General features: G+C 38.9%; 1 protein-coding gene across 1 annotated transcript in view; it reads left to right on the top strand.

The window, feature by feature from the left end:
- The window catches only part of RhoGAP93B (MyTH4 and RhoGAP_KIAA1688 domain-containing protein RhoGAP93B), a 435,660-nt gene that overhangs the window by 256,303 nt on the left and 154,688 nt on the right, over nucleotides 1–24,669 (top strand). Inside the window, exon 7 of the mRNA XM_067151129.2 lies at nucleotides 4,825–5,820. Coding sequence (XP_067007230.2) covers nucleotides 4,825–5,820 — 996 coding nt within the window. The remainder of the gene's footprint in view (nucleotides 1–4,824; nucleotides 5,821–24,669) is intronic.

The following is a 24,669-nucleotide window of genomic DNA, read 5'->3' as shown; positions in this document are numbered from 1 at the left end:
ACTTCCTCTGATCACGGAAGGATACTATTTCCTGCTAGATACTCTTTGATTCTCTAACCTTTCCCAGCTTCCAAATATATTCAACAGATAGCAGAGCGTTCCTAATAACTTACACGCTGCTAAGAGAAAATAGTCTATGTACAAACAGACCTCATCATGATATACGCCTTAGACATTTTCTAGGAATACCTATCACAGGATAACTTAGTTACACTAGAAAGAGTAAGGGCCATGTATCTAAAAAAGTTCTCTGCCTGGCAAAAGCTCTCCTTCGAGCCTAACCTCCGAGCTCACGAGACAACTGTTCTATGTAGAAGAACTGCGATTAAAAATACCATTGCCTTCTACAACACAATACCAAACTTTACATCAAGAACTGCAGGATTATCAAAAAGCAAATATATGGATAGATTTTTACCAAATAGACAGCATGATGATGTCAGAATGGATGAGTTCTGACTACGAACTGCGGTATACCATAACGCTTGTTATTAAATGTTCATAAAATCATCGAAAAGGGCAGGCAAAACAATATGACTCCGACAGGCATATCAAGACAAGTTATCTGACCTATTTATAATGAATGCTGCAGAGCAGCATGGTTCCTCTAGTATTCTTATAATTTTAAGCCATAGGACTTGCAGTTTTACCAGAATCCAGACCACAGGTACGTGACTTATGGGCATTGAGTGATATAAAAACTGCAGCTGCTTCGGTAAGAAGCTAGCACTCTCTTCTACTTCATTCATAAAATGTCAGCACATGCTTCTGAGAGTAGATGAGCTGTTACTTTATTTTTCAATTCCATTTTCATAATATATGTCATTTTCTCTACTGTATTTAATATATATTTCAGCCAAATGGCATAAATGAAAAGAAATAGTCTATTTTACATTAAGACATTTGAATACAGTTACCCCTCATTGTAACAGTATCGTTATTTCAGTGTAGTTGGCACAATAAGGAGGGTGGCGTTAAATCAAGGTAATGTTTTAAAACAATAATGTGAATGACTTATACTACGAAGTGCAATCTCTTCTACTTCATTCATAAAATGTCAGCACCTGCTGACTGTACGGGGATTTTCTGGAATAGTATTTGTTCCGGGGATACTGTGGTGGACAGAGGTGAAAGAAGGTGCGGGCATGAATGGGTCAAGATTGGATAGTCAGAAGATTGATTTAAAATTTTAAAATCATGGTTATATTTCAATCTCAGCTATCTTTTTTTTCTTTTTTCAGAAATAAGACTTAACAAAATTCAGGTACAAAAGATCATAAGATGGGGTAACAATCGAGAAACCTTAATTAACAATTGTGAGCTTTAAGCTCCCTAATTATACACTATTCAAGAGCACTCCTGCTCTTTTCAAAAAACCGTCAAGGAGACGGATCTCCCAATACCTTCTACATCATAATCAGAGCCTCTTTGCTCTACCAATTTGTCCAGGAGACTGCGCTCTGAACCTTATAAGTTAACAGCTTTCTAAAGGCATCATTCAACTTTTACATTTATAACCAGAGCATCTTTGCTCTATAAATTTTACACTTCCAAGGCTGTTCTAGGCACAATCTACATTTAACAAACAGTATTAGCTGTCTACTAGGCTCAACAGTCTGATATATTTACATAAATGGAATAAATTAGAATTTTACAGGGATATCGAATACCCATTCTACCGGGCCTTTGTGGAAAAACAACAGGTTCAATTACTGGCCCAAAAATTAAAATTGTGCGGAGGCAAACTCTTGCACTCTTAGAATGTTATAATTGAATGGTTAAAACCCTATTTGGGCTTGTGGCCTGAATATACAGAGGCTAAGCCTTATGCTACTGTGGTGACTAGATGGAGATAGTATTTAATTTACCAGATTACTAATAGAAATCAGTTACAAAATCATCGTCATCTCAAAATCAAATTGAAGGGGATTTGAAAGGATATCACACTCTCTGTCACCTGATTATGGTTACGTTTCTTAGGCATGTTTGAAATTTACATTAGAAGACTGAAATTTACATTTTAAGAAAACTGAAGTTACATTATTAAGATTTGGAACCTTCCCCTCGAGCTAGCTGTCAAAGACAATCACTTAATAAGATCTGGACTGCCATTGCCTTGAGTTGCTGGTCTGCTCGATGTTGAACGAGGCACTCCGCCTCCTCTCACAACCACACACTAGACTGGAGCGATGAGTAAGATCAGGTAGCTCAAAAAAGTGCCAGCTTTTAAGCGAGAGGACGGATCCAGAAAACGCTGGGCTAAGGCCCGACACACCCCCAACTCTTATTGGGTAATTTAAACAGATACAAGAAAACGCTAATTGGCTGAAAATTAAATATACAAAATTTTCTGTTGGCCAACATCTTAAGTTGGCGGGAAGAGATCGAAGTATTGTCTACTTTAACATACCAAAAACAAAGAATAATCAACTGAGTGTAGTAAACTTTAAAATAAAAAATTACTTAACAATTTTAATACTTCCTCTTCACACCAGAGGGCATAACATAATTTTTTTTTTTTTTTTGGTAGAGACATCTGTAGACAAAGGTTCAAACTTCTTGCGCTAGTTGTTGCAAGTTTTATATTGAAGATAGCATTCTCCAACGCAGTTCATTTAAATGAACGGGGCAGGTGTACCTTCCGGTACAGTATTAATTCAATTTTTAATTTATCTAAGAATTTTGTATTTGTACAATACAAGACCATGACTGATGTTACATGAAAATTTTTTACAGGTATTGTAAGCACAGTAAGGTACATTTATTCAGTAAAGATAATTCTTAAAATGAATTACAAATAAAAACTTTCACCTATTCAATACAAAGTTATTACCATTTCAAATGGCTTGTCTGAAACGTTACATTATGTAGGACATGTTTCAACCTTACTAGAGGTCATCTTCAGCTTAACCCTCTACTGCATGAATTATTTTTCGTCTCCGTTTGGTGAAGAAAATTTCAAGCTTTAATGTTCAACATACGCTCAGTGTTTTAGATGTATCAGCAATTCTTAACTGGGCCTAATAGCTTAACACTTTGAGGTTGAGCCAGAGGTACTCCTGAACCCTGTGGTAATATGATGGGGAGGGCCTACGTAAAATAAACGGTGGTTGGTACGCGTGGATGTTGACGGGGTGGAAGGAGTACCTTTGGTTGTAGGGCTGTTTTGTCTTAAGTTATGTAAAAAAAAACAAGGCATCACTGGAATATGCCTACAATATTTATCCACGTATACAGGTGAAAAGTTATTTGTTGCCTAATGGCAACAGTATGCAGTAGAGGGTTAAAGATACTAAGAAACAACTTTGCAATCATTTAAGAAAAGGATAGGAAATCAAGAGAGAGGGAATCTGCCATCTTGGCGACTGCCCTAAATGCAGATCAGTAGTGATTGATTGATTGATTGATTGATTGATTGATTGATTGATTGATTGATTGATTGATTGATTGAAGTAGAGAAGGAGATTATTTCACATTTGAGATGGTGCTTGTTTTAATATGTCTTAATTTTTCCATTATAAATTCTTTCTGGCTTAAAAGATGTTGGCTATAAAAAGTGGAAAAGAAAAGTGCATGTATTTTTATCGACTGAGATTCAGTATGTTTGCCACCTCTAATGCTCTTTGTTGAATCATATCGTGAGTTATGGCAAAACCATCATTTCTCATTTAGCATTTGGTATTGATCTCCATTATTTACTTTTTTGATACCACGATAGAACCATGCACCTTCTTGTTTTTTTGTTATTCAACTCCATAAAAAGAGAAAAAGAACCATCTCACTTAACACCAAACTATTACATAAAACATGGATCACTGTCTGTTAGGTCATCAGCCCAGAGGCTGGTTGGATCCTCAAATAGCACCACCAAAGGTTATGCGGTTATAAGGAAACCCCAATAACCAATGGCAGCACCAAAATGAGGCATACTAGGCAAGATGAGGAGTGAGGTAGTTTGCCATTGCTTTCCTCACTGGGTCAGAAAGTACTATTGCAGCACGACTGACCCTATGAGCAGCACCTTTTATAACACTCAGATGCACTAGTCATGCTCTGAATGTCATTACTCAGCACTACCTATACCCCAGCAACTTCCATATTGTCAAAGCCATGGATGTTGACTGAGACTTCGGTGGAAGCTACACTTTACTGTGGCCTGTGCCAAGAGATGGATGCAAAAGTACTGTATCCATCAAGAAATGACAGCAGGCAGCATGGGTCACTATCAAAAGAAATTTGTTATGGCATTGTTGTTGCCAATTCATTGACATTTGGAATAGGATTTTGCACTGTTAGCGCTATGAAGTGGAATCCTTTTTCTTCTTTGACAAATTGTTTTGGGAAGGTTTAATTTTAAAACTTTCGTTGTCCCGAAAAGCTAGGGGGTTCTATTATATGTAGTGTCTAATATGCAAATGAATATTTAAATGTTTCATGGTTCCCTTTCTGCATCGGGCAGTTTTTTATTTTAAAGTGTTATTTAACCGAGGAAATCTCTGTTCTAAAATTTATTTTCTACTTTTACAGGTTTGGTATATTGTGATAGCTGAGCAATATTGTTTCTGGCTTCACACCAATGGCCAATTATTATGGAATTTTAAAAATAGAAAGTTGTATCCTTAAAGATTGGTTTCAACATAAAACTGGAGGTCCTATGGCAATAATCATGTAAAACCACAAGTTTGCTTTTATGCTTAAATTTTTCCAGTCTCTTATTATGAACCATTTCATTGCTATGCTGCATAGCATTTTGTTATTGTTATTCAGTGATATTGACACTTTTTAAAACTGTTCTTTATTTTGTGTAATTGGTTTGTATTGTAGGTGCAGCAATTAACCCAGCAACAGCGTAGCAGTTTGGACAAATATGGGCTACTGTCTGTACCGACATTAGGTGGAGCACGCCGGGATCCAGCTGGTCTGGCAAAGCAGCGCAGCTTTGATGTGTCGGAGAGTGGGGCTTACAACTTTTCATCTCGACAGAAAAACCAGACTCCCACACAGCCTCCAGTACCGGCTCCTCTGGCACGCAGCTATAGCTTCATGCAGAGGCGGGAGAAATACCACCAGTATCAGGATGAAGATGACTCCATGCATGAGAAGTATTTCATGGGGACAAGTAGTAGTGGAGGAGGCAGTTCCGGAATGCGATCTGTGGAATCGACTCCTCAAACACGACGGAAGTATGGAGCAGGAAACTCCAGTAATCGACAGACTGGAGGTAGTGGTTCTATCAGTGCGACTGAGTACATAAACTACGGGGCTCCATCTGCTCCATGTTACCCTAGGGTAGGGTCAAATTCCTCAGGTGTTCATAGCAGTGGTAACAATTTAGCGCCTAAAGATATCCTTGATCCTTCGCCTAAGGATGATATTTTGGGTATCACGACACCTCTCATGCATCGTAAGACTAAATCTGAACCACGATATCGTGACCAAGGACCAATGCAGCTTCCACTTCACCAACAGCAACAGAAGAAACAAACGCACAAGTATAACTCTGGTAGTGGTGGAGACAGGCCGGTAACTTCTACCACTTCTTCCAGTAAAACTTTAAGCAATGATGAGAACTCTACGAGTGAAGACCCCACATCTAGTCCCTCTCCTTCGTCTCCCACGACAACATCGCCATCTAGTCCAGCCGCAGTTGTGCGTGCAAAGAAATCTCATCCTAATCCTTTCTCGTCTATAGAACCCCCTCGCCATCGATGTACACTGTCCGAGGACACTGCCAAGAACTCGATAGATCTCATCTCCTCTGTTGTAGTAACTGAGCACAATAAAATGCCTACCCCAGTGACCCAAACAACTAGAGAAAAGGTGTGTTTCCCATCATTTCAATTTTTTTTGCTTTAAGGTAAATTCCATGTTTGCTAACTTTCTCATAGAATTTTATTAATGTGTCCTGCATGCTGTTTGGAATTGTTGGTATTGGTGACCTACACTGATAAACTGTTTTTTCCATGTGAAAGAAGTAAACATAGGAGTTCTTTACATTAGAATTTCTTTCTGTTCAGAACAGTTGTAGTTGTGGTCGGAGCAAAGTCTTCGCGAAACGTAAGGAATTCTTACAGTTTTCTTCTTTCACATGGCAAACACTCGGAACATACTGTGTTTAATAGTGAGAGCCTTGAATGCATCAGTCTAAATACATTGATAATAGTAATTGTGAATAATGTACCTTAACTATTACATGTACTGTATGTTTCAGTGAATTACAAATTTCCTAAGCTCATAGTGGAGAAAAAACTTCCATGAGTGAAATTATGTCTAGAGTTTTATAGTCTGACTAAGAAAATACAAGAATACTCACATTCTCACAATTTATCTGCCTTTTTATTTTATTTTTTTATTATTTTTATTTTTTTTATAGATATATCGTGAGATCACTAGTCAGTTTTTTGTAAAAGAAGAAATCTGTAGTGCATATTACCAGTCTGACAATTAGATGGGAGATTTTTGATTTGCTGAGCCACTCTACATAGATCATTTCATGTACTTAGGATGAGTATTCTTCTAGGATGATAGTATAGTTGATAAATTGAATTTTTAAAATTTATTTAAAGATGTGAATCTTAGAATAAAAACTCTCAGAGAGTTGCAGACTGAATGCAGAAAGGCATAAAAGTCTGGAATGAACATGTATGTAGAGAGAGAGAGAGAGAGAGAGAGAGAGAGAGAGAGAGAGAGAGTGTGTTTTTTTTTTTTTTTTTTTTTTTTTTTTCAGACTGAATGCAGAAAGGCATAGAAGTCTGGAATGAACATGTACTGTATGTATGTGTGTATGTATATTTTATATACAGGAATATTAAAAATGATTGTCAGCATTTCAAAAAAATCTCTGCACATAGTACAACTGAGATAGGAATACAGGTCTTGTTTTATTGTATAACAACACAAAAAGGTTTGTTTTACTGGCATTACAGTGGCTTAATGTATGCACCATGTTTTGTTTTGCAGACGTCTACACAGTAAACCATTTTAACCCCAGCATAACACTAGTATTGTTTTGAAAAGTGACTCTGATAATAAAATGGACGTCTATAACCCCTAGAGAGCATGCCCCTAAGTGCTAGATTGAGGGCCCCCTGTACATATGGGTTGATTTAAAATACCCTCCAATAAATCCATTGAAATCACAAACAGCTGAACTGCTGAAAGCTGTATATTGCTAGTGCACCTCCTTTCCAAGGGTCATTAGATGGCTCAGGGTTATGAGTGAAGACTTAAACAGTTTACTCAGTGAAGGAGTTCAATTTGGCAAATGAAGGGGAAGAGGCAGCCCACATTTCTAACTAGCATCTGTGCTTCAGTAGAGTGGCTACAAAGTGAGTCTGTAAGTCCTTGTTTGGATGTGATGTAATTTTCTAATGGCAGAATCTCTGAAATGATTGGCGACAGGCTGTTTGACAAGCTAACCACAAAAACAAATTGTCACATCTCTGCAAAATGTTGTCTTTAAGATTTTGTATCTTTGTCGTAAAAGTGGAAATGTCAGTTATCACCTGAGCATTACCTTACCAATTTTCAAAATTAATGTTCAGTAAGTATGCTAGTTACCACCAAATCCAACTTGTGAACCATGCCATGAAGATCTTTGAATACATTCTTGACAAAAAAGATTTGGGCTAAGCTAGACTTGTAATATATTGCTGCACAAATGCAACCCATGTTCACAAATTTTAGCTGAGAAACTCCATTGTAGCCAACATGGCTTATCATTCTCAATATGCAATTTTTTTTTTTTTTTTTACGAAAGAAAATTATCACATGAGAACATATTTACTTCATCGTGTAACAACTTTGTTTTCACTACGATACATATACTGTTCTTTTTAATCGTCCTTTTTTCCATCCTTGCACTTGCATTATCTTTTTTATTTTCTAAAATACAATCGCTCCTTTTTAAAACAATCTACAAAGAATACATTATACATGTTTCACACTAATGACCTATTGGTGATGTTTCTTGGCGCCATATTGGAAGTCTTTGTGTGTTAATACGTCCATTGCTACATCACAAATCTTTAAGTATATGGACATTATACGTCCAGGGACATGAAATGTTAATTTATTAACATAATTTATAGATCATCGTAACTCCTATTATTTTATTTATTATATTGAAAATGAAAATCGACAGCCTGTTTCCAGTCATTCGACCAGGTCAGGAATGGAATGAATGAAGCCCCTATCTAGAGGCGAGGATAGGAATTGTGCCGGCTGCCGAAGCCTGTCGCACTCCTTTGGGGCAATGATTGATGAATGACAGATGAAATGAAATGATATTGGAGAGAGTTGCTGGAATGAAATATGACAGGGAAAACCGGAGTACCCAGAGGAAAATATGTCCCGCCTCCGTTTTGTCCAGCACAAATCTCACATGGAGTGACTGAGATTTGAACCACGGAACCCAGCGGTGAGAGGCTGGCGCGCTGCCGCTTGAGCCACGGAGGCTCTTTATCTATTATATTAAATATGATTATTGAAGGTTGTACCACAATTAGGATATCAGACCTATGACAATTATCCTCCCTAAAACCTTCCATATCTATCCTGGAGCTTCCTTTCTCTAGGTCTTAAATTATATCTAGGTGTCCTGATATCTGTGTCTTCATCTCTCTTATCCTCCAATGTAGGTATCGGTGTGTGTTGATTCTCCCTGGAGTCTGCATTCTTCTGGGGCTCCTTTGAGAGTGTCCACTCTCCGGTCTCTCCACCTTCTTGTAGGGGTCGAGGTAATGCCTTCAATTCCAATGTATGCACCTTCATCGGCGGTGTAGTCTTCAGGAGATAGACACCATTTCACAACTTTTTATCCACCTCAAAAGGTACTAGCCACTTTGGAGCCATCGCAGCGTAGAACTTTTGAAGCTTGTTGTTCCAGGTCTGAACTCCCTTTCCTCCCGTGCTTCGTTGTTCTCGGCTTCTCTCCTTGAACGTTCTTTGGCTTGGCGGTGCGTCTGTTGAATCTGCCGCTGGTTGCGCACATACCATGCATCAGGATCCTCCGGTTCCTCTCCTTAACCATGGGTGAAGTTCCAGTCGCCAGTTCTCTTGATTGGACGTCCAAGGAAAAGTTCTGCAGACGAGAAACCCGTGACGCAATCAACCCGATGTCTTATGGCCAGAAGGGACCCATGTAGGTGTTGGTCTCACTTGGTATGTTCTCTGTCGACCAAGTGAATCCGAAACATCTTCTTTAGCTCCTGATTTCTCTGTTCGGTGAGATTTGCCTGTGGATGGTCGTCCAGTGTTCAATTCCCCACTCAGGCAAAGTTTGCAACCACCGTCTCGAAGTGAATTGACTGCCATTGTCCATGAGTAGATACAGAGGATACCCATACTGACTGAAGAATTCCGTCCTTAGGAGTTGTACGATACACCCCGATGTAGCTTCAGGGATGGCGAATGCTTCCACCCATCTGGTGAATAGATCAGTCACCACGAGGATCCTAGTTTTTCCCTGAGATGTCATAGGGTAGGGTCCCATAAGGTCAAGATTGATGTGGTCGGCGTCCTCTCATGCTGGTACTTGCCTTCTGGTTGTTTGCCGTAGTGCGAGCACAGATCTTAAGACCAGTTGGCGTGACTCTGATTTGATAGTCATCTTAGGGTGGAAAAAGCAGTCATCGGTCAAGACTCTTCTTCAACTTCTACTTGCCAGTAGCCAGAGTTCAAATTGAGAGTACTGAAGACTTTTGCCCTATTCACTTGCTTTATCAGGTGGCAGAGATCCGGCATGGGGTAGGCATCTGATATAGTGTTGTTATTTACGTGACGTAGGTCCACACAAAGTCGGTAATCACCATTTTTCTTCTTAGTTTAGTACTATTGGAGAAGCCCATCCTGATACCGAAGGTTCAATCAATCCTTGGTTCTCCATTTCCTTGACTTTTTTAACTATAAATTTTCATTTATCTGGGTTAAGTGGGTAGGGCCTTTGTTTAACTGGGGCATTATCTTTACAAATTATTTTATGTTTTACCGTGGTGGTAAATCCGATTCTATCAGTAGTGACCTCAGGGAATTTGTTCAGCAACTTCTCAAGGTCTTCCTTCTCCTTCACCCTCAAAAGTCCTGTTTACAGTTCGGCCAATACATTGGTTTCTAAAGTTCCCGACTCAAAGGCTTTATTTTTAACCCATGCCAGCCTAATTGTTTTTATTACCAAAGAATATTTCATTGGCTGTATAATCTATCAGTACCCCATATTTAGCTAAGAAGTTGTGTCCTAATATTATGCTAGGTATCAAATCTTGACAACTCTCACTGGTATATCTATGACTTCAGTAGAGCACTTGTCTTGAAGAAAGGTGCAATCCTCAATCTGGTAATGCATGTGATGAGTTGCCCCCCTGACTGTTGCCACCTTAGCAGGATGAATAGGTTTTAATAATTTTGCCACATTCATGCTCGCAAACGAGTGTGAAGCTTGAGTGTCAAGGGTAGCGATTGAAGGCTTATCATCAATTGTCAAGTTAATAGCCGGGTGGAGTGGATTAGGTTCACTACAGATTTGACCAATATGTTTACCTTCGAGCCAGGTGTCATGTATCTGGGGCTTCTTCATTCTTCTGGAACCCTCCTTACCCCAACTCGAGCCTTTAAAATGCTCGGTCTGCCCGCATCAGTAACATTTCCGGGGTTCTTCCGCTGTTGAGGTTTTCGTTTTTGAGGTATGGTAACTTGTTTCTTCGTCTAATTTTGCTACGATGTGACGGAGCTCTTCAAAGGTTTTTGGTTGTGCCACCTTAACAGGCGATCTAACCTTATCGTATAGCAGTTATATAAGGGACGCTCGTATCAATATTTTCCCTTTTGTGGACTCACTTAAAGAGCTGGAGTTTTTGAATTACGAAAGCTCCTGCTCTCATTCCACTGGGTTGCGCATCAGTTAGGAACTTTTTTTTGTACCAAAGTTTGGACAGACTCAGAGTCAAATTGCTGGATGAATTCTTTCTTTCTTTCTTAAATTCCTCCCAGTCGAGGCTGAGCCCTTTAATGTTCTGCCACCAAGCCCCTGCTGACACTTTTAGCTACTGGCTGACAATTTGCTAGTATATTACTGTAGGTATATTTGTCCTACCCAGTAGAGACTCCAATGTCTTTAGAAATGCTTTAGGACAGTCCTTGAGTCTCCCATGAAATTCCGGTAGGCTGTCTTTTATTACCCTGGGATTGTCCGGTATCCCATAAAGAAGGTCCATACCCCTGCTAGGTTGACCACTGCCTACAGAAATGTTTTTCCCCAGAGTTAAAATTTTTCTGTTTCTGTTAACCTAGGATTCAAACTTCATAAATTTCTGGCCTACTTTGGTTTTAAAATGCTTGGATTCCCGCTCGATTTCTCCAATCTTCTCCTCGACTTTGTTTTCCAAGGTATGCATATTACTTACTACTTTATCTACATCTAATTCTATGCTGCTGATTTTGTCATTAATTTTTGAAATATCTTCTTTCAGATCTCTGACCCAGGAATTGATTCGTTCCTTTATTTTTTGAGACTGGGCCTCGATTTTCCCTTCGAGTTTTTTAGATTGGGTCTCGATGTTTTTAGACTGGGCCTTGATCGGAGTAGTTAGTTGTGCAAACATAATGCTTACCCAGTCATTGGTTTCCTTCTCCGATGTGACTTCGAAGTCGTAACTGCCTGGGTCTTCCTCATTTTCTATCAAATTCTGGTGCAGCCTCTCTTGTAACTCCGCCTTGCTTCCAGTTGTTGCTAAACCTCGGGATGCCAGCACCTTCCCTAAAATCACCACCATCATTTGATCAAACTTCCTCATTGAGTTTCAAAAGTCCTGTCGTGGTCACCAATTTATCATTCTCAATATGCAATTTTCTTTTTTTTACAAAGAAAAATATCATTTAACCAATTGAGCCCTGCATATTTGTTGGATTGAAACTGCACTGGCGCTGGGATTATTTTGGAGGAAATATAGTGTCGCTTCATATCATCAGAAATTTCTTAGTTACAAGACCATTAAAGATTTAAATATACATGAACACAAAAGGCTTCCATACCACAAACTGCAGAACAAGGAATACAGTACAACACTTTATTTTATTAGCATCACGGGACTGTAGGCCTACTCAGTCCGCCTGCTGAGCTGTAACCCAGTTTTCTCTTTGCACTTTCTCTTCGATTTCCATATCTATTTGTTATTCAGGAGCATTGCTCACACTAGTACTAATATTACTACTAATTTCACTGAAAAAATTACATTCCTAATCATCATTACTTCCTAAAAGGGGTTATATATCTGTAAATATCAGTTGTATACTGGCAGCCATCTTGTTTACAAGCGAATCTCAAAGGTAGAGATAGCCCAGTTCAAACTAATATTACCAAGCACACTATCGATATATATATTACCAAAGAGCATATAACATTGCAAAAAAAGAGTCCCTACGCAAATCACAAATGCAACTCACTCTGCCATCTCTTGAGGAAAAGTAGAATTACGTAGTAAAATGAGACAACGGAACAGTTCCGTGGTCCAGCGTTTGGTCCACCGAGACGAAGCACGGAACGGTTCCGTGGCTCGGGCCCAATGAGTTAAATCTAAGAATTTCATTTTTTGTCCTTATTGAACTGAGAACGTAAGAGAGGTAACTTAAAAGGTCCACCTTTTCAATACAAATAAATGTTATAATATTTAATATACAACACAACAAAACCACGTGGAAGTTCGAGATGAACTTGGCAGTTAAAGATTCAAATTTTTTCAGACACTCTTCCATTAAATGTTGCCTGCCACGAGTGTAGTATAAACATAATATCACATGAGAACACGTTTACTTCTTTGTGTAACAACTTTATTGTCATTATTATACATATACTGTTCTCTTCAATCATCCTTTTTTCTATCCTCGCACTTGTGTTATCTTTTTTATTTTCTAAAAAGCAATCGCTCCTTCTTTTAAACAATCTACAAAGAATATATACATGTTTCACATCAATGACCTATTGGTGTTGTTTCTTGGTGCCATATTGGAAGTCTTTGTGTGTTAATATGTCCATTGCTAGGTCACAGATCTTTAAGTATATGGACGTTATACGTCCAGGGACACAAAACATTAATATATTAACACAATTTATAGATCATCATAACTCCTATTATTTTATCTATTATATTAAATATGATTATTGAAGGTTTTACCACAATTAGGATATCGGACCTACGACAGGCTTTGTTCCTGGGAAGTCTTGTACCACTGTTTTAACAAAAGTGATTGATGATTTGTAGAACCCTTTGGAACAAACATCTCCCAAATAGATTGTGTGGCTCTGGACTTAAGCAAGGCTTTTGACTAGGTTCCTCATCAGAGACTTTTGTTAAAACTAAGCAGTTATGACATCAGAGGCATGCCGAAGACATGGTTAAAGTCATTCGTGGTGGGTTGAATGCAGTGCGTCATGTTTGGCAGGACCAAGTCATCGAACACAGTAGTAACCTCAATATTATCACAGGGGTCGTATTCGGGCCTTTGTTGTACATGGCTTTTACTCTCTATCTTCCAGACTGTGTGATGTCCACTATACTGCAGTATGCAGATGACTCCATAATTAACAGAGCCATAAGAAAATATGAAGATGTCTACATAGGAGGCAAATCTGGACAGCGTGGCAGTATGGTGTGACGTAAATAAGATGACTCTGAATATGAACAGATATAAATATATAAGATTAAGTATGGCCAGACAGTCTTCTACACACAGCCTTTCAGTGTGCAGCAAAATTGTTTCTGTATGCAAGTAAAGCTTATGGGATACTAGGACTCATCCATCTTAGTCTCAAGGGTCTAGAACCCACGCGCTCCAAGCGGTGTGTATTTCTACAATATGGCCTCCCTGCCTGTTATCCCACCATTGAGAGAAACATGAGAAAGTTAAGCGCTTCCCAACATTGAACAGAGTGACTCATTTATTAACGATGTGTGTAACCAAATAGACCTTCTCAATCTTTGAAAAATCTCTGGCTGGCACTACTGCCTCAAGCTATCATATCATTCAGTTCATAGAGCATAAGATGTCTCTCTCTTTCTTTCACTGGAACAACAGCATACCAATCCAGGTTTTACAGTTGCTCTGATCTACTCTTTATGTATTTTAATAAAGGACTTTCTTCTACAATAATTTTGCCACAATGTAAAGGTTCTAAAGGGCCTTAACCTTCATCGGCTAACGTATGCAGCTGTTGGCCACAAAATTTGAAACCAACTCGCCGTTCCGTCTCGGCGTATCACAGTGTAATGGGAGGAGCCAGTATTCCTAAGTTACACCCTTCCCCATTAGGCAGCACGGTTTCCAGAAGTCTCCACGACAAGGAGGCGCCCAGTGTGACTTCTAAGTTCATAGGTGTCAGATCGGCGGCTGTCTGACACACGTTAGCCAGTGTGTCTCAGCTTTTGGTCACAATGTAAGTGTATGTTATTATTATTTTGTTTTGTGGATTGCTTTGTAAACAGGTGTTTTCAACAACATTAACTATAAAATTATTGATGTCTAATATAAATAAGTACATATTATAAAACTTGTGTCATAATACAAAATATACGCATCGTTACTTAGGTGAATGATAGATTTTTCTTGGAAATCTGAACTTTCTGACGGTGAATTTTGCACCATTTAGGCCTATTACTTTATCAGATAGTATTATATTACTATATCGCTCTGAAATAATATATATCTTTATCGAATAATAGAACCAATGCTTCTGTAGATCGTAATTTTGGTTTCTTGTTTCTAGGGCCAGATATAGCACTCCAGAGAACATCCAAAGAATACTAGGGAACTAGAAGCTGAAGAGGCTGCTGGAGAAGAACAAGAGTGCGATTTAGATGAAGACAAAGATCCTGACTTTGAACCTCAACGAATTCTCGACGATAATCATAATTCTGACTCAGAGACTGATATGGATAATGGTGACTTCGCAATGGAGGTGGATGATGAAGAGGAAATGCGGTTCTACATTGGAAAAGATGGGGAGACTCTTTGGTCAAGTAAAATATTGTTGTCTCAGACAAAGGTGAAGTCAAAGAACATTGTGAAGGTTATTCCTGGGCCTAGGGCACAAGCTAGACAATGCCTAAGACCACTTGAGTGTTTCCTGAATATTATAAAGCCTGACATAATTTCTGATATAGTTAGATTCACCAACATTTATATTGCAACCAAGAAACATCAGAACGAAAGAAATGAAGCAGACGAGACGAGAGAGCAGATTCAAGTCAACGACGAATGCCGAAATTATGGCTGTCATCGGTGCTCTGTTTCTAATCGGTGTGAAAAGGGGAAATCGTGCTGATTTTTCAGAATATTTTGCGACAAACAGTACTGGATTGACAATTTTGCGTGTGATTTTCAGCAAAGAGAAGTTCAAATGTCTCCTGAGGTGGATTAGGTTTGATGACATAACAACTAGGGAACAGAGGAAGAAAATTGACAAGTTGGTTCCAGTGAGAGACCTACAAACTAAATTCATAGCCAATAGCCAACAAGCATACAACATTGGGGAATTTATAACCATCGACGAGATGCTCGTCACATTTTGAGGACGATGTGGCTTTATTCAATATATGGCTAAGAAACCAGCCAAGTACGGCCTAAAGATTTATGCCCTTTGTGACTCCCAAACATTTTATACCTACAATCTCGAACTGTACTGTGGGAAACAAAAACCTGGTCCCTTTGAAGCATCCAACAAACCTTTTGATATTGTCAGAAGATTATGTGCTCCAATAGAACGCAGTAATAGAAACCTAACTACCGACAACTATTTCAGTAGCTATCCACTTGCTGAGTATCTTCTGAAGAATGGTATTACATTCCTTGGGACTCTGCGTAAGGATAAGGCAGTTATCCCCCCTGAGTTTGTGACTGAAAACAAGAATCTTCTACCAGGGAGTCACTTGCTTGGGTGTCAGGAGGATAAATCTTTGATTTCCTTTGCCACCCGAAAGAAGAAAGTTGTAATTTTACTCTCCACTATGCACGACTGCAATGATATAGACGAAGAAACCGGTAAACCTGTACACATCATGGATTACAATGTGTTCACGTATTACTACGTTAAGGAAAACTCTCAGATGGACAATGAATTACTTCTTCTGCATTCTAGATCTAGCTGGATTAAACTCAATGAGCAATCCTACGGACAAATCATTGAGAGGAGAGTACCTCCACCAGTTGGCCCTTGAACTTATGCAACAAAACCTTCAAGATCGGGCCAAACTAATACCAAGGCTTCCTAAAGAGTTAGCTCTATTTTTCAAGGACTACAAAGAAGAAAGCTGCTCTACAAGGGAAACGCCGATACGACCAGGAATTTACTATATTTGTGGGACACATAATTAGCGAACACGGCTCTCCTGCAACACATGCCAGAAGAATGTTTGCCAAACACATGCTAAATTGTTCTGTCATAATTGTTATGAAAGTTCTGAAAATGAAAAATTTTAGAAACTTTAACAGCAACTACTACTTCTGTTGCTAACCGCTTGCTGAGCATCTTCTGAAGAATAGTATTACATTCCTTGGGATTCTGCGTGAAGGTAGGTGGCTATCCTCCTCAAGTGTGTGACTGAAAAGAAAGGTTTTGTTTTGGTTTTGTAATATGTGAGGTATATTTGTTTTGTTCGAACATGTACATTTTGGCTAATAGACATTCATGATTTCTTTTCACCTTTATTATATGTATATGATTAACATATTGATATTATGCATACAAAGAAAAGACAGCTTATTGACATGAACTAAAACCAACTGAAAATTGATGTCTTAGAACAATAAGAATTGTGATAATGTTTAAGCTTCTAATATATGATGTAATGGAGAAATCATTCTGAAAAATAATAAAGTTTATTACTTAATACCATACTTATTAATACTGATTAAAGAAAACTGCTGTATATTATGCATTTAAGGTGAACAATAGCACTGACAGTTAGAAAGATGCAAGTGCAGCTAACAGCCGCAACGATAGCCGAAGTGTTTACAAATTTACGTTAGCTGATGAAGGTTAAAACCCAGGTAAATTAAATGTAAACATAAAGTTCTCTCTCTCTCTCTGTGTGAGTTATGCGTTAATGGTGTTATACACACAGGAGTTATGTGTATATAGCAATGTTAAGGTGTAAAACTGGTGTTATACACATAGGAGTTATGTGTATATAGCAATGTTAAGGTGTAAAACTGTATCATCATCATCATCAGTTAACTGTCTCCAGTTTCCCAGGTGCAGTGTATGAGCGCTCGCCACTTCAGTCGATTCAGGTACAATTCTTCTTCCTTTACTTGGTTCCAATCCACTCTATGTTCTAGATCTTGTTTGACTTGTTCAATCCATCTCCTTTGAGATCTGTCTCTAGGTCTTTTGCTGTCTAAGGTCTTCTCCAACCATTCCTTAGCTACTGAACAAGAATCCATTCTCATTACATGGCCATACCATTTCAATCTTGATCTGATTATGGTATCACATAACGATTCTCTTATTTGAATCTCTTGGCGAATACTCTCGTTGCAGTCCTTATATTTCCTGGTTTTTTGTAGCATTGTCCAGAGGAATTTCATTTTTGCATCTTGGAGTCTACTTTTATCTCTGCCTGTGATGATACAAATTTCAAGGCCATTGGTTGTTAGGGGCAAGAAGTAAGCTTGATAAACAAATGCAAATTTTTAATATGTACATAAGTACAGTATATATTTAACCAATGGTGATGGTAACACTTCTCTGTATGTGGGACATGTCCTTTCTCCATCTGTTATCCATAAATTGTAGATATAACTTTTGGAAAATAAATAAACAACAACAACAACAACAATAATAAAGCCAGCTCCGTGGTGTAGGGGTAGCATGCCTGTCTCTTACCTGGAGGCCTCGGGTTTGATTCCCGGCTAGGCCAGGGATTTTTACCTGGATCTGAGGGCTGGTTCGAGGTCCACTCGGCCTACATGATTACAGTTGAGGAACTATCTAATGGTAGATAGTGGCCCCAGTCTAGAAAGTGAATAATAATGGCTGAGAGGATTAGTTGTGCCGACCACATGACACTTCATAATCTGCAGGCCTTTGGACTGAGCAGCGATCACTTGGTAGGTCATGGCTCTTCGGGGCTGTTGTGCCATGGAACAACAATATCAACAACAACAACAGCAAGGTACTCTATCTTGCTTTTCTGGACCTTGAGGAAGGCTTTCATTCATGTACCATATGATCTTTTTTTTTTTTTGCTATTTGCTTTACGTCGCACCGACACAGATAAGTCTAATGGCGACGATGGTATAGGAAAGGCCTAGGAATGGGAAGGAAGCGGCCGTGGCCTTAATTAAGGTACAGACCCAGCATTTGCCTGGTGTGAAAATTGGAAACCACGGAAAACCATCTTCAGGGCTGCCTACAGTGGGATTCGAACCCACTATCTCCCGATTACTGGATACTGACCGCACTTAAGCGACTGTAGCTATTGAGCTCGGTACCATATGATCTGATTTGTCTATCACTTCAACAAGGTGTTCCAGAGCAGTTCCTTTATGTGTCCAAGTCTCAGCAGGCACATCTAATTACTTCTGCATTCGCTAGGACTTGGTCCTCACCACTTCTGTTTATCCTTGGGATGTTATTTTATTATGGGAGACCTGCAGCTGCACTAGACCCTTCTCTAGAATGGTGTCTTGCTGATTATTGCCAATAGGCTTTATCTCCAGCACCAAAATCAGGAGCGAAAAGATTGATTGGTATAGTATGGAAATCAGATAATCAAAGACTTATAGCAAGTGATGAACTTTAAAATTTTTGGGTCTTTGATTTCCAATGGCCAACGTATTGAAGAGGAGAATGTAAGCATTAATAGGGCCTAGATGTAGTGACGAATGATGATAAGTATCATCTGCAATCACTGGATGAAAGACCCCCTCAAATTGAAACTCTACCACACAATAATCCATCCTGTTCTACTTTATGGTACTAATTGGATGTCGACTATGAAACATTTGCTTAGCACTGTAGGGACAAATCTATATATGGTCAGTCAGTGTCACAACTATTGGTTGAATAATGTTTTTAACATAGACATAAGGAAATGATTTAGCATTGTGCTGATCCAGGAGAAAATCTGTGTAAGCTATGATCTTTTGAACAGATCATACAAGTCAAAGTTGATACTATGGCAAGTTCGGCCAATCTGTCGTAACTCCTGAGGAAGAGCAACTTGCCTGGAGTGGCTGTGAGTCACATCACTGCATTGGGGCACCACCACTTGCCACACAACGAACCAATCAGGAGAGAGCCGGGCGCTTATTGGCCAGTGCTTCTGCCATCCCTATTTCCAAAGTAGATTAGTTTCATGTTCTGTATTGATGATAGACGACTATAGCAAAGGTTTTGGTTCCACGTAATCAATACCAATTTATTTTGCAAACTGTTGTATTATATACATATTTGTACACATGGGACTAGTTTCGACCTGACAGTTGGGTCATCATCAGCCATTTAACATAACCTTAAATCCAATTGGATATATAATATGATGTAATATACATTCTAAAACATTTCTGGTGGCCAACTGAAATCATGATAGCATATCCAAAACATATCTGAGAATCAAATTGGTAAAACACCAGCCATTAAATTTGACTTCGATCACTGAATTGAAAATACATATGTGGCAATATATACGTTCTAAAACACTTTCAAACGGACAAATGTTTCAAAGGTTGCACATTGTTTATGGGTCTTCCTAACATGTCTGAGAATCAGATTGGTTACACACTAGCATAAAATAAACTGAATTTGCATGAAGCAAATTTAAATTAAAAAATAATCCCTATTTCCATTGTCGTGTTACCTCATTGGAATCCTCTGACATTGTGAGAAGGATCTGGATTGTGCACTCAGAGTATTAACTTTCAAGAGTACTCTGGACACGTTCAGTGAGTTCAATTGGAGTTGAGTGTAGAGTCCAGTGTGAATAAATGTTGCTGTGGACAGTGACAGCTGGAGTTGGGGTTCAGCCTGAGTTGAGGCCATCTATGTGTCAGTCTGTGTGAGTGTTCTGTCCATGGAATGGAGTGATCGTTCTGTCTGTTTGTCGCTGAGGAGTTAGTATCTTGGTCCAGCTGCTGTGAGTGAACGTTGTGTCAGGTGCAGCGTGGGAGAGTTCGTCATGGAATCGACAAGGGACAGAAACAAAAACTGTAGGGAGTGAGTACACTGTCGTGCACAGGTTGGGAACAGGGCTATGATCGTTTCAGCGAGAATAAATATGTGAATTGGGTTAGACTGTGTCATCTGAGGAATAGTGAGTGTGATTTTTGTTTGTGTATAAATGATCATCATCATCCTAAACCATCTCCAGTTTCCCGGGTGTGGTATATGAGCCTCCTCCATCTCATCCTGTCCTTGTACCATTCTTCCTCCACCAACTTGTCCCAATCATGACCTCTCAGCAGTACATCGTTCTTAACTAAATCTATCCATTTCCTTTGTGGCCTTCCCACGGGTCGTCTTCCTTCTGCTTTTCTGTCAAATTCCTTCCTTGCAGTTCTGTTTACTGGCATCCTCTTCATGTGACCAAACCACTTCAGTATTGATATCTGAATCTTCTTGAGGAGAGAATCATCTATTCCTACTTCTTCTCTAATTTTCTCATTCCTAATCTTGTCTTTCCTGGTTTTCTGGATCATAGTGCGTAGGAATTTCATTTCAGCTGCCTGAAGTTTCGAATTATCTCTATTGGTCAGTGTTGTGGTTTCGAGACTGTATGTAAGAATTGGTGTATAATAGGACTTGTACAATGTCATTTTTGTTTTCGTGGGTATTTGCTCATCCCACAGCAGGTGTCTTACCTGGTGGTAGAATTGTGTTGCCTTATTGATTCGATTGTTCACCTCATGTTTTGCTAGGTTGTCATTTGATATAACGCTACCCAAGTATTTGAAAACTGGAACACTGTCCAGTGTGAACAATTAGTGAACAATTAGTGTAACTGTGAGGGCAGAGAGAGAGCGAGAGAGCGCACGTGCTAGCTGTGTAGTTGGGTGTACTGTGCAGTGTAAGTAATGGTCCTGGTGTGCCTCTATTGTATGTGTAAGTTGTTATTAGAGTTGATTAATACATTTTAGAAGTAAACGCTACTAGTTGTTGTGTTTATTTGTCTACCCTGCCAACACATAATAACTGGCATCAGAAGTGGGATGAACAAGTGGGATAAACTGGTACCATGACAAATATAAGACCAAGTGTGAGGACTCAGCCATTATAGCATGGTAGTTTGTGGTCCCGCCACTGCCAGCACAACAAGCAATTATATCCAACACGTGCTCCAGTAGTTCCGGCAAGCCGGATATAGAAAAGTGTGGGAGATGTTACTCTGTGACATATATCAGTGAATAAGTTGAATTTTCTTTGGTTTCATTTCCTAAACTCAGTTCATTGTGTGTTGTGTACTTCAAGCATGTATCTTATGTGGCTTTATTAATTTAATAGGTCAGCATGCCATACTGTTTTGTGCCGGGCTGTAAGTCAGACTATGGTAGAGAAGTTGATGATATGCGGTTATTTTCAACACTGAAGGATAGAAATTAATTTTTAAAATGGGCCAGAGCTATTCGACGGAAGGATACTGAGTTAACATGTAATATAATATGTCATATTCATTTCTCTGATGATTTGATAGTAAAATCATGTAATTTCATAGAGAATAGTGAAAAAAATTGGATCTCTCTCGTGTGAGATGGAAATTACATCCAGGAGCACTGCCTCACATTTTCCTTAATTTGCCAAAATACCTTTCAAGTGAGATTAAGTCCCATGGAACTCCCAACAGGAAAAAGAACCTAGACGCCATCAGGAAAAGAAAGAAGATTGAAGACGTGAGTGCAGCAGCGAATGGGGAATTGAAAGGTCAGTCTAATGATGATCAAAAGTTGGGCCATTCTAGCATGACGAATATAAGAAGATGGAGTAAATATCGAAGACCAGGAAAGCTCTGTACCTAAATTTTAAAGCGTAGTTCGTAGCTCTTTGATTGGCTGGGTACATTGTTAATCACTCTTCTAAATTTATTGTTTGCCCTGTGCCCATTCTCTGCGTGAGAATAATCAAAGTAAATTTTCACTTCTCACCAAAATAAATTGGAAGAGCAACTTGCCTGGATTGGCCGTGAGTCATATCACTGCATTGGGGCATCACCACCACTACTTTAGGAGTCCTCACACTTCAAGCAGCAATGAAGTGTTTTTAAACGTCCTTCGTAAAGTGTATGTGACATTCTTTTCCAGGCCGTGAAAGTAATTCAGGGAAAACAGAACTCAAAATCAATGTGGGGCAAAATATTTTTTGATTGTATTGATTCCATGGAAAAAATTTCAGTTGATCCTTCACGAACTGACTGTTGTCTTCAACATGTTATGGATATAATCCCCAGACTTGTTTAACATTATCTGAAGTGCCGAGATTTTTCTTCAGAACGAAAGAAATCCAGCAAGATTTACAATCTCGAACATCTGCCTAATCTCAACACTAGCTTTCGAAAGTACAGCAACCGAAAAATTGAGTTGGTAGGTAGAGTGTTATCTTTAAATATTTCATGGATGTTTGTTTTAATATGCTGGGATTATATGTTATTTATCTGTATACTGATCTGTTCAAATTATTAGACTCAACAGGCAGATCAAGCACTTTTTTAATTCTCTTCCCAAAATCATGTTGAAAAACATATTTATATTAACAAAACTAGTATTTTAGCATAACATCAGTCCATTGCATAAGTTGTTTGCTGTTTGGAGGTATCTCCAGTTAATCTATCCCACTTTTGTCATTCATCACACCAACTTCTTAAGTAAAACTTAATCAACCTACAAAATTACTGCTACATCATTACAATTAAATCCCCGAATACAACTGAGCAGTTTAGTACCCTTTGTATTGAATGACACTCTTTAGCCGTTTTGGCATGCTTTTCTCAAGATTTACGCACATATCCTTCAGTTCCACATCTGTATACCACAGATTGTTTATTTCTGCAATCAGCTGATGTTTGTTGGTTATGTTCTTTTTCGTCATCTTGTGTTTCATGAAGCTCCATACATTTTCTATTGGATTAATGTCCCGACTGTTGCCCGGCCATGGAAGAACGCTGATATCCTTGTCCTTTAAAAATTTTGTGACACTTTTGGCCTTATGACAGGGTGCACTATCATGCATGAATATGAAAGAGTCATCGTCAAACCGGCCTGAGGAAGGAGTTGTTCTTCACGAATCCGTTTGTAATTGTCCTGTTTCATTGTCCCCTCCAAAATTTGAATTCGTCCAGGCCCATAGATGGACATCACACCCCACACCATCGTTGCAGTTGGGTGTTTCACAGTCTGTTGTATGCACTCCAACTTGTATTCCTCTCCACATCGACGACATACATATCTTGAACATTCTTCAGAAATGCTGAAATACGACTCGTCACTAAAACACACTTTCTCCCATTCATCAGACCAGTGCTGAAGTTCGTTTGCCCATTCCAAATGTGAATGTGCCATTGATGGGTCTGCACGATTTGATGCCCTCACTACACAAGATCCTCTGGACACTTTCAGGAGGAACAACTGCTCCATAACCTGCCATTTTAATGCTCAAGTCCTTAGAAGTGCATTTTCTATTGAGAAGAGCCAAATTTTTTAGTGTTCTAATGCCTCGTGGAGAAAGATTTGATTTTCGACCACACTTTCCCACTCTATTTTGATGATAAGTTGTATTCTGCCTCAATTCTACACTAATTCTGCTCACTGATTTTTGACTTAAAGACACTTTACGTGCAATTTGCCTCTGTGAATACCTTCCTTCACTCAGTAGAGTATTGACAACTGCAATTTTACGTGGGGAAATGTCTTTGTCTTTCCCCATTATCAAAAAGCAATCCGATTATACGGTACACAGCACTAGAAGTTGGAAAGAAACAACTGATTGAATAAAACTGTATGAGATCACTTAATGATTAGAGATAGTTATACTTCCCTAGCAACAGTACAATCCACCAACAATGGCCATAACTACACATTTCACTGTTGTCGGAAGCAAGAATCCAAGTGCTACTTGCAGTCATAGAGCAGGCAGTGACTCTCCCTCCAAAACAAAACTGCTGAAGGTCAAAACAGAGCTGCCAACAGCTTGATGCATTCATAAACTGTGCGGGAAGTGATGTTGCACATGTTCACCAACAATCTGACAAGAAAAGTCCCGTTTATGAAGAGGTATCTTAAACGTATTTCGAAATAGCATGAATTTATCTGCTGAGTCTAATAATTTGAACAAATCTGTATGTACACTCCAGTAACCTGTATTTTCCGCAACATGTGATGAAGGCTGTAGCTCTTATTTTCATGTATGATTTTTTCCATTGCACCCTGTCGTGGTATTTTAATGTAATCTCTCATTGTTTTTAAAAAGACAATGTATATAACTATCTGTTATGGAGTAATACATTTCCTCAGGTATCATTCCTAAGACCAGCTAATTGGTACTGTGGAGCTTGCTCACTCTAGTGCTGCCTGGCGGGGCCGCTTGTACTTTAGGCGTCCTCACACTTGTTCTTATATTATTCATGCTATTACGTTACAACTGGTGTCAGAAGCTAGAGAAACTGGTTGCGTATTTCGTAGCCTACAGGAATC

The sequence above is a fragment of the Anabrus simplex genome, chromosome 1, assembly GCF_040414725.1.
Source record: "Anabrus simplex isolate iqAnaSimp1 chromosome 1, ASM4041472v1, whole genome shotgun sequence".
Lineage (NCBI taxonomy): Eukaryota > Metazoa > Arthropoda > Insecta > Orthoptera > Tettigoniidae > Anabrus > Anabrus simplex.
This window is presented reverse-complemented; position numbering and strand designations above follow the sequence as displayed.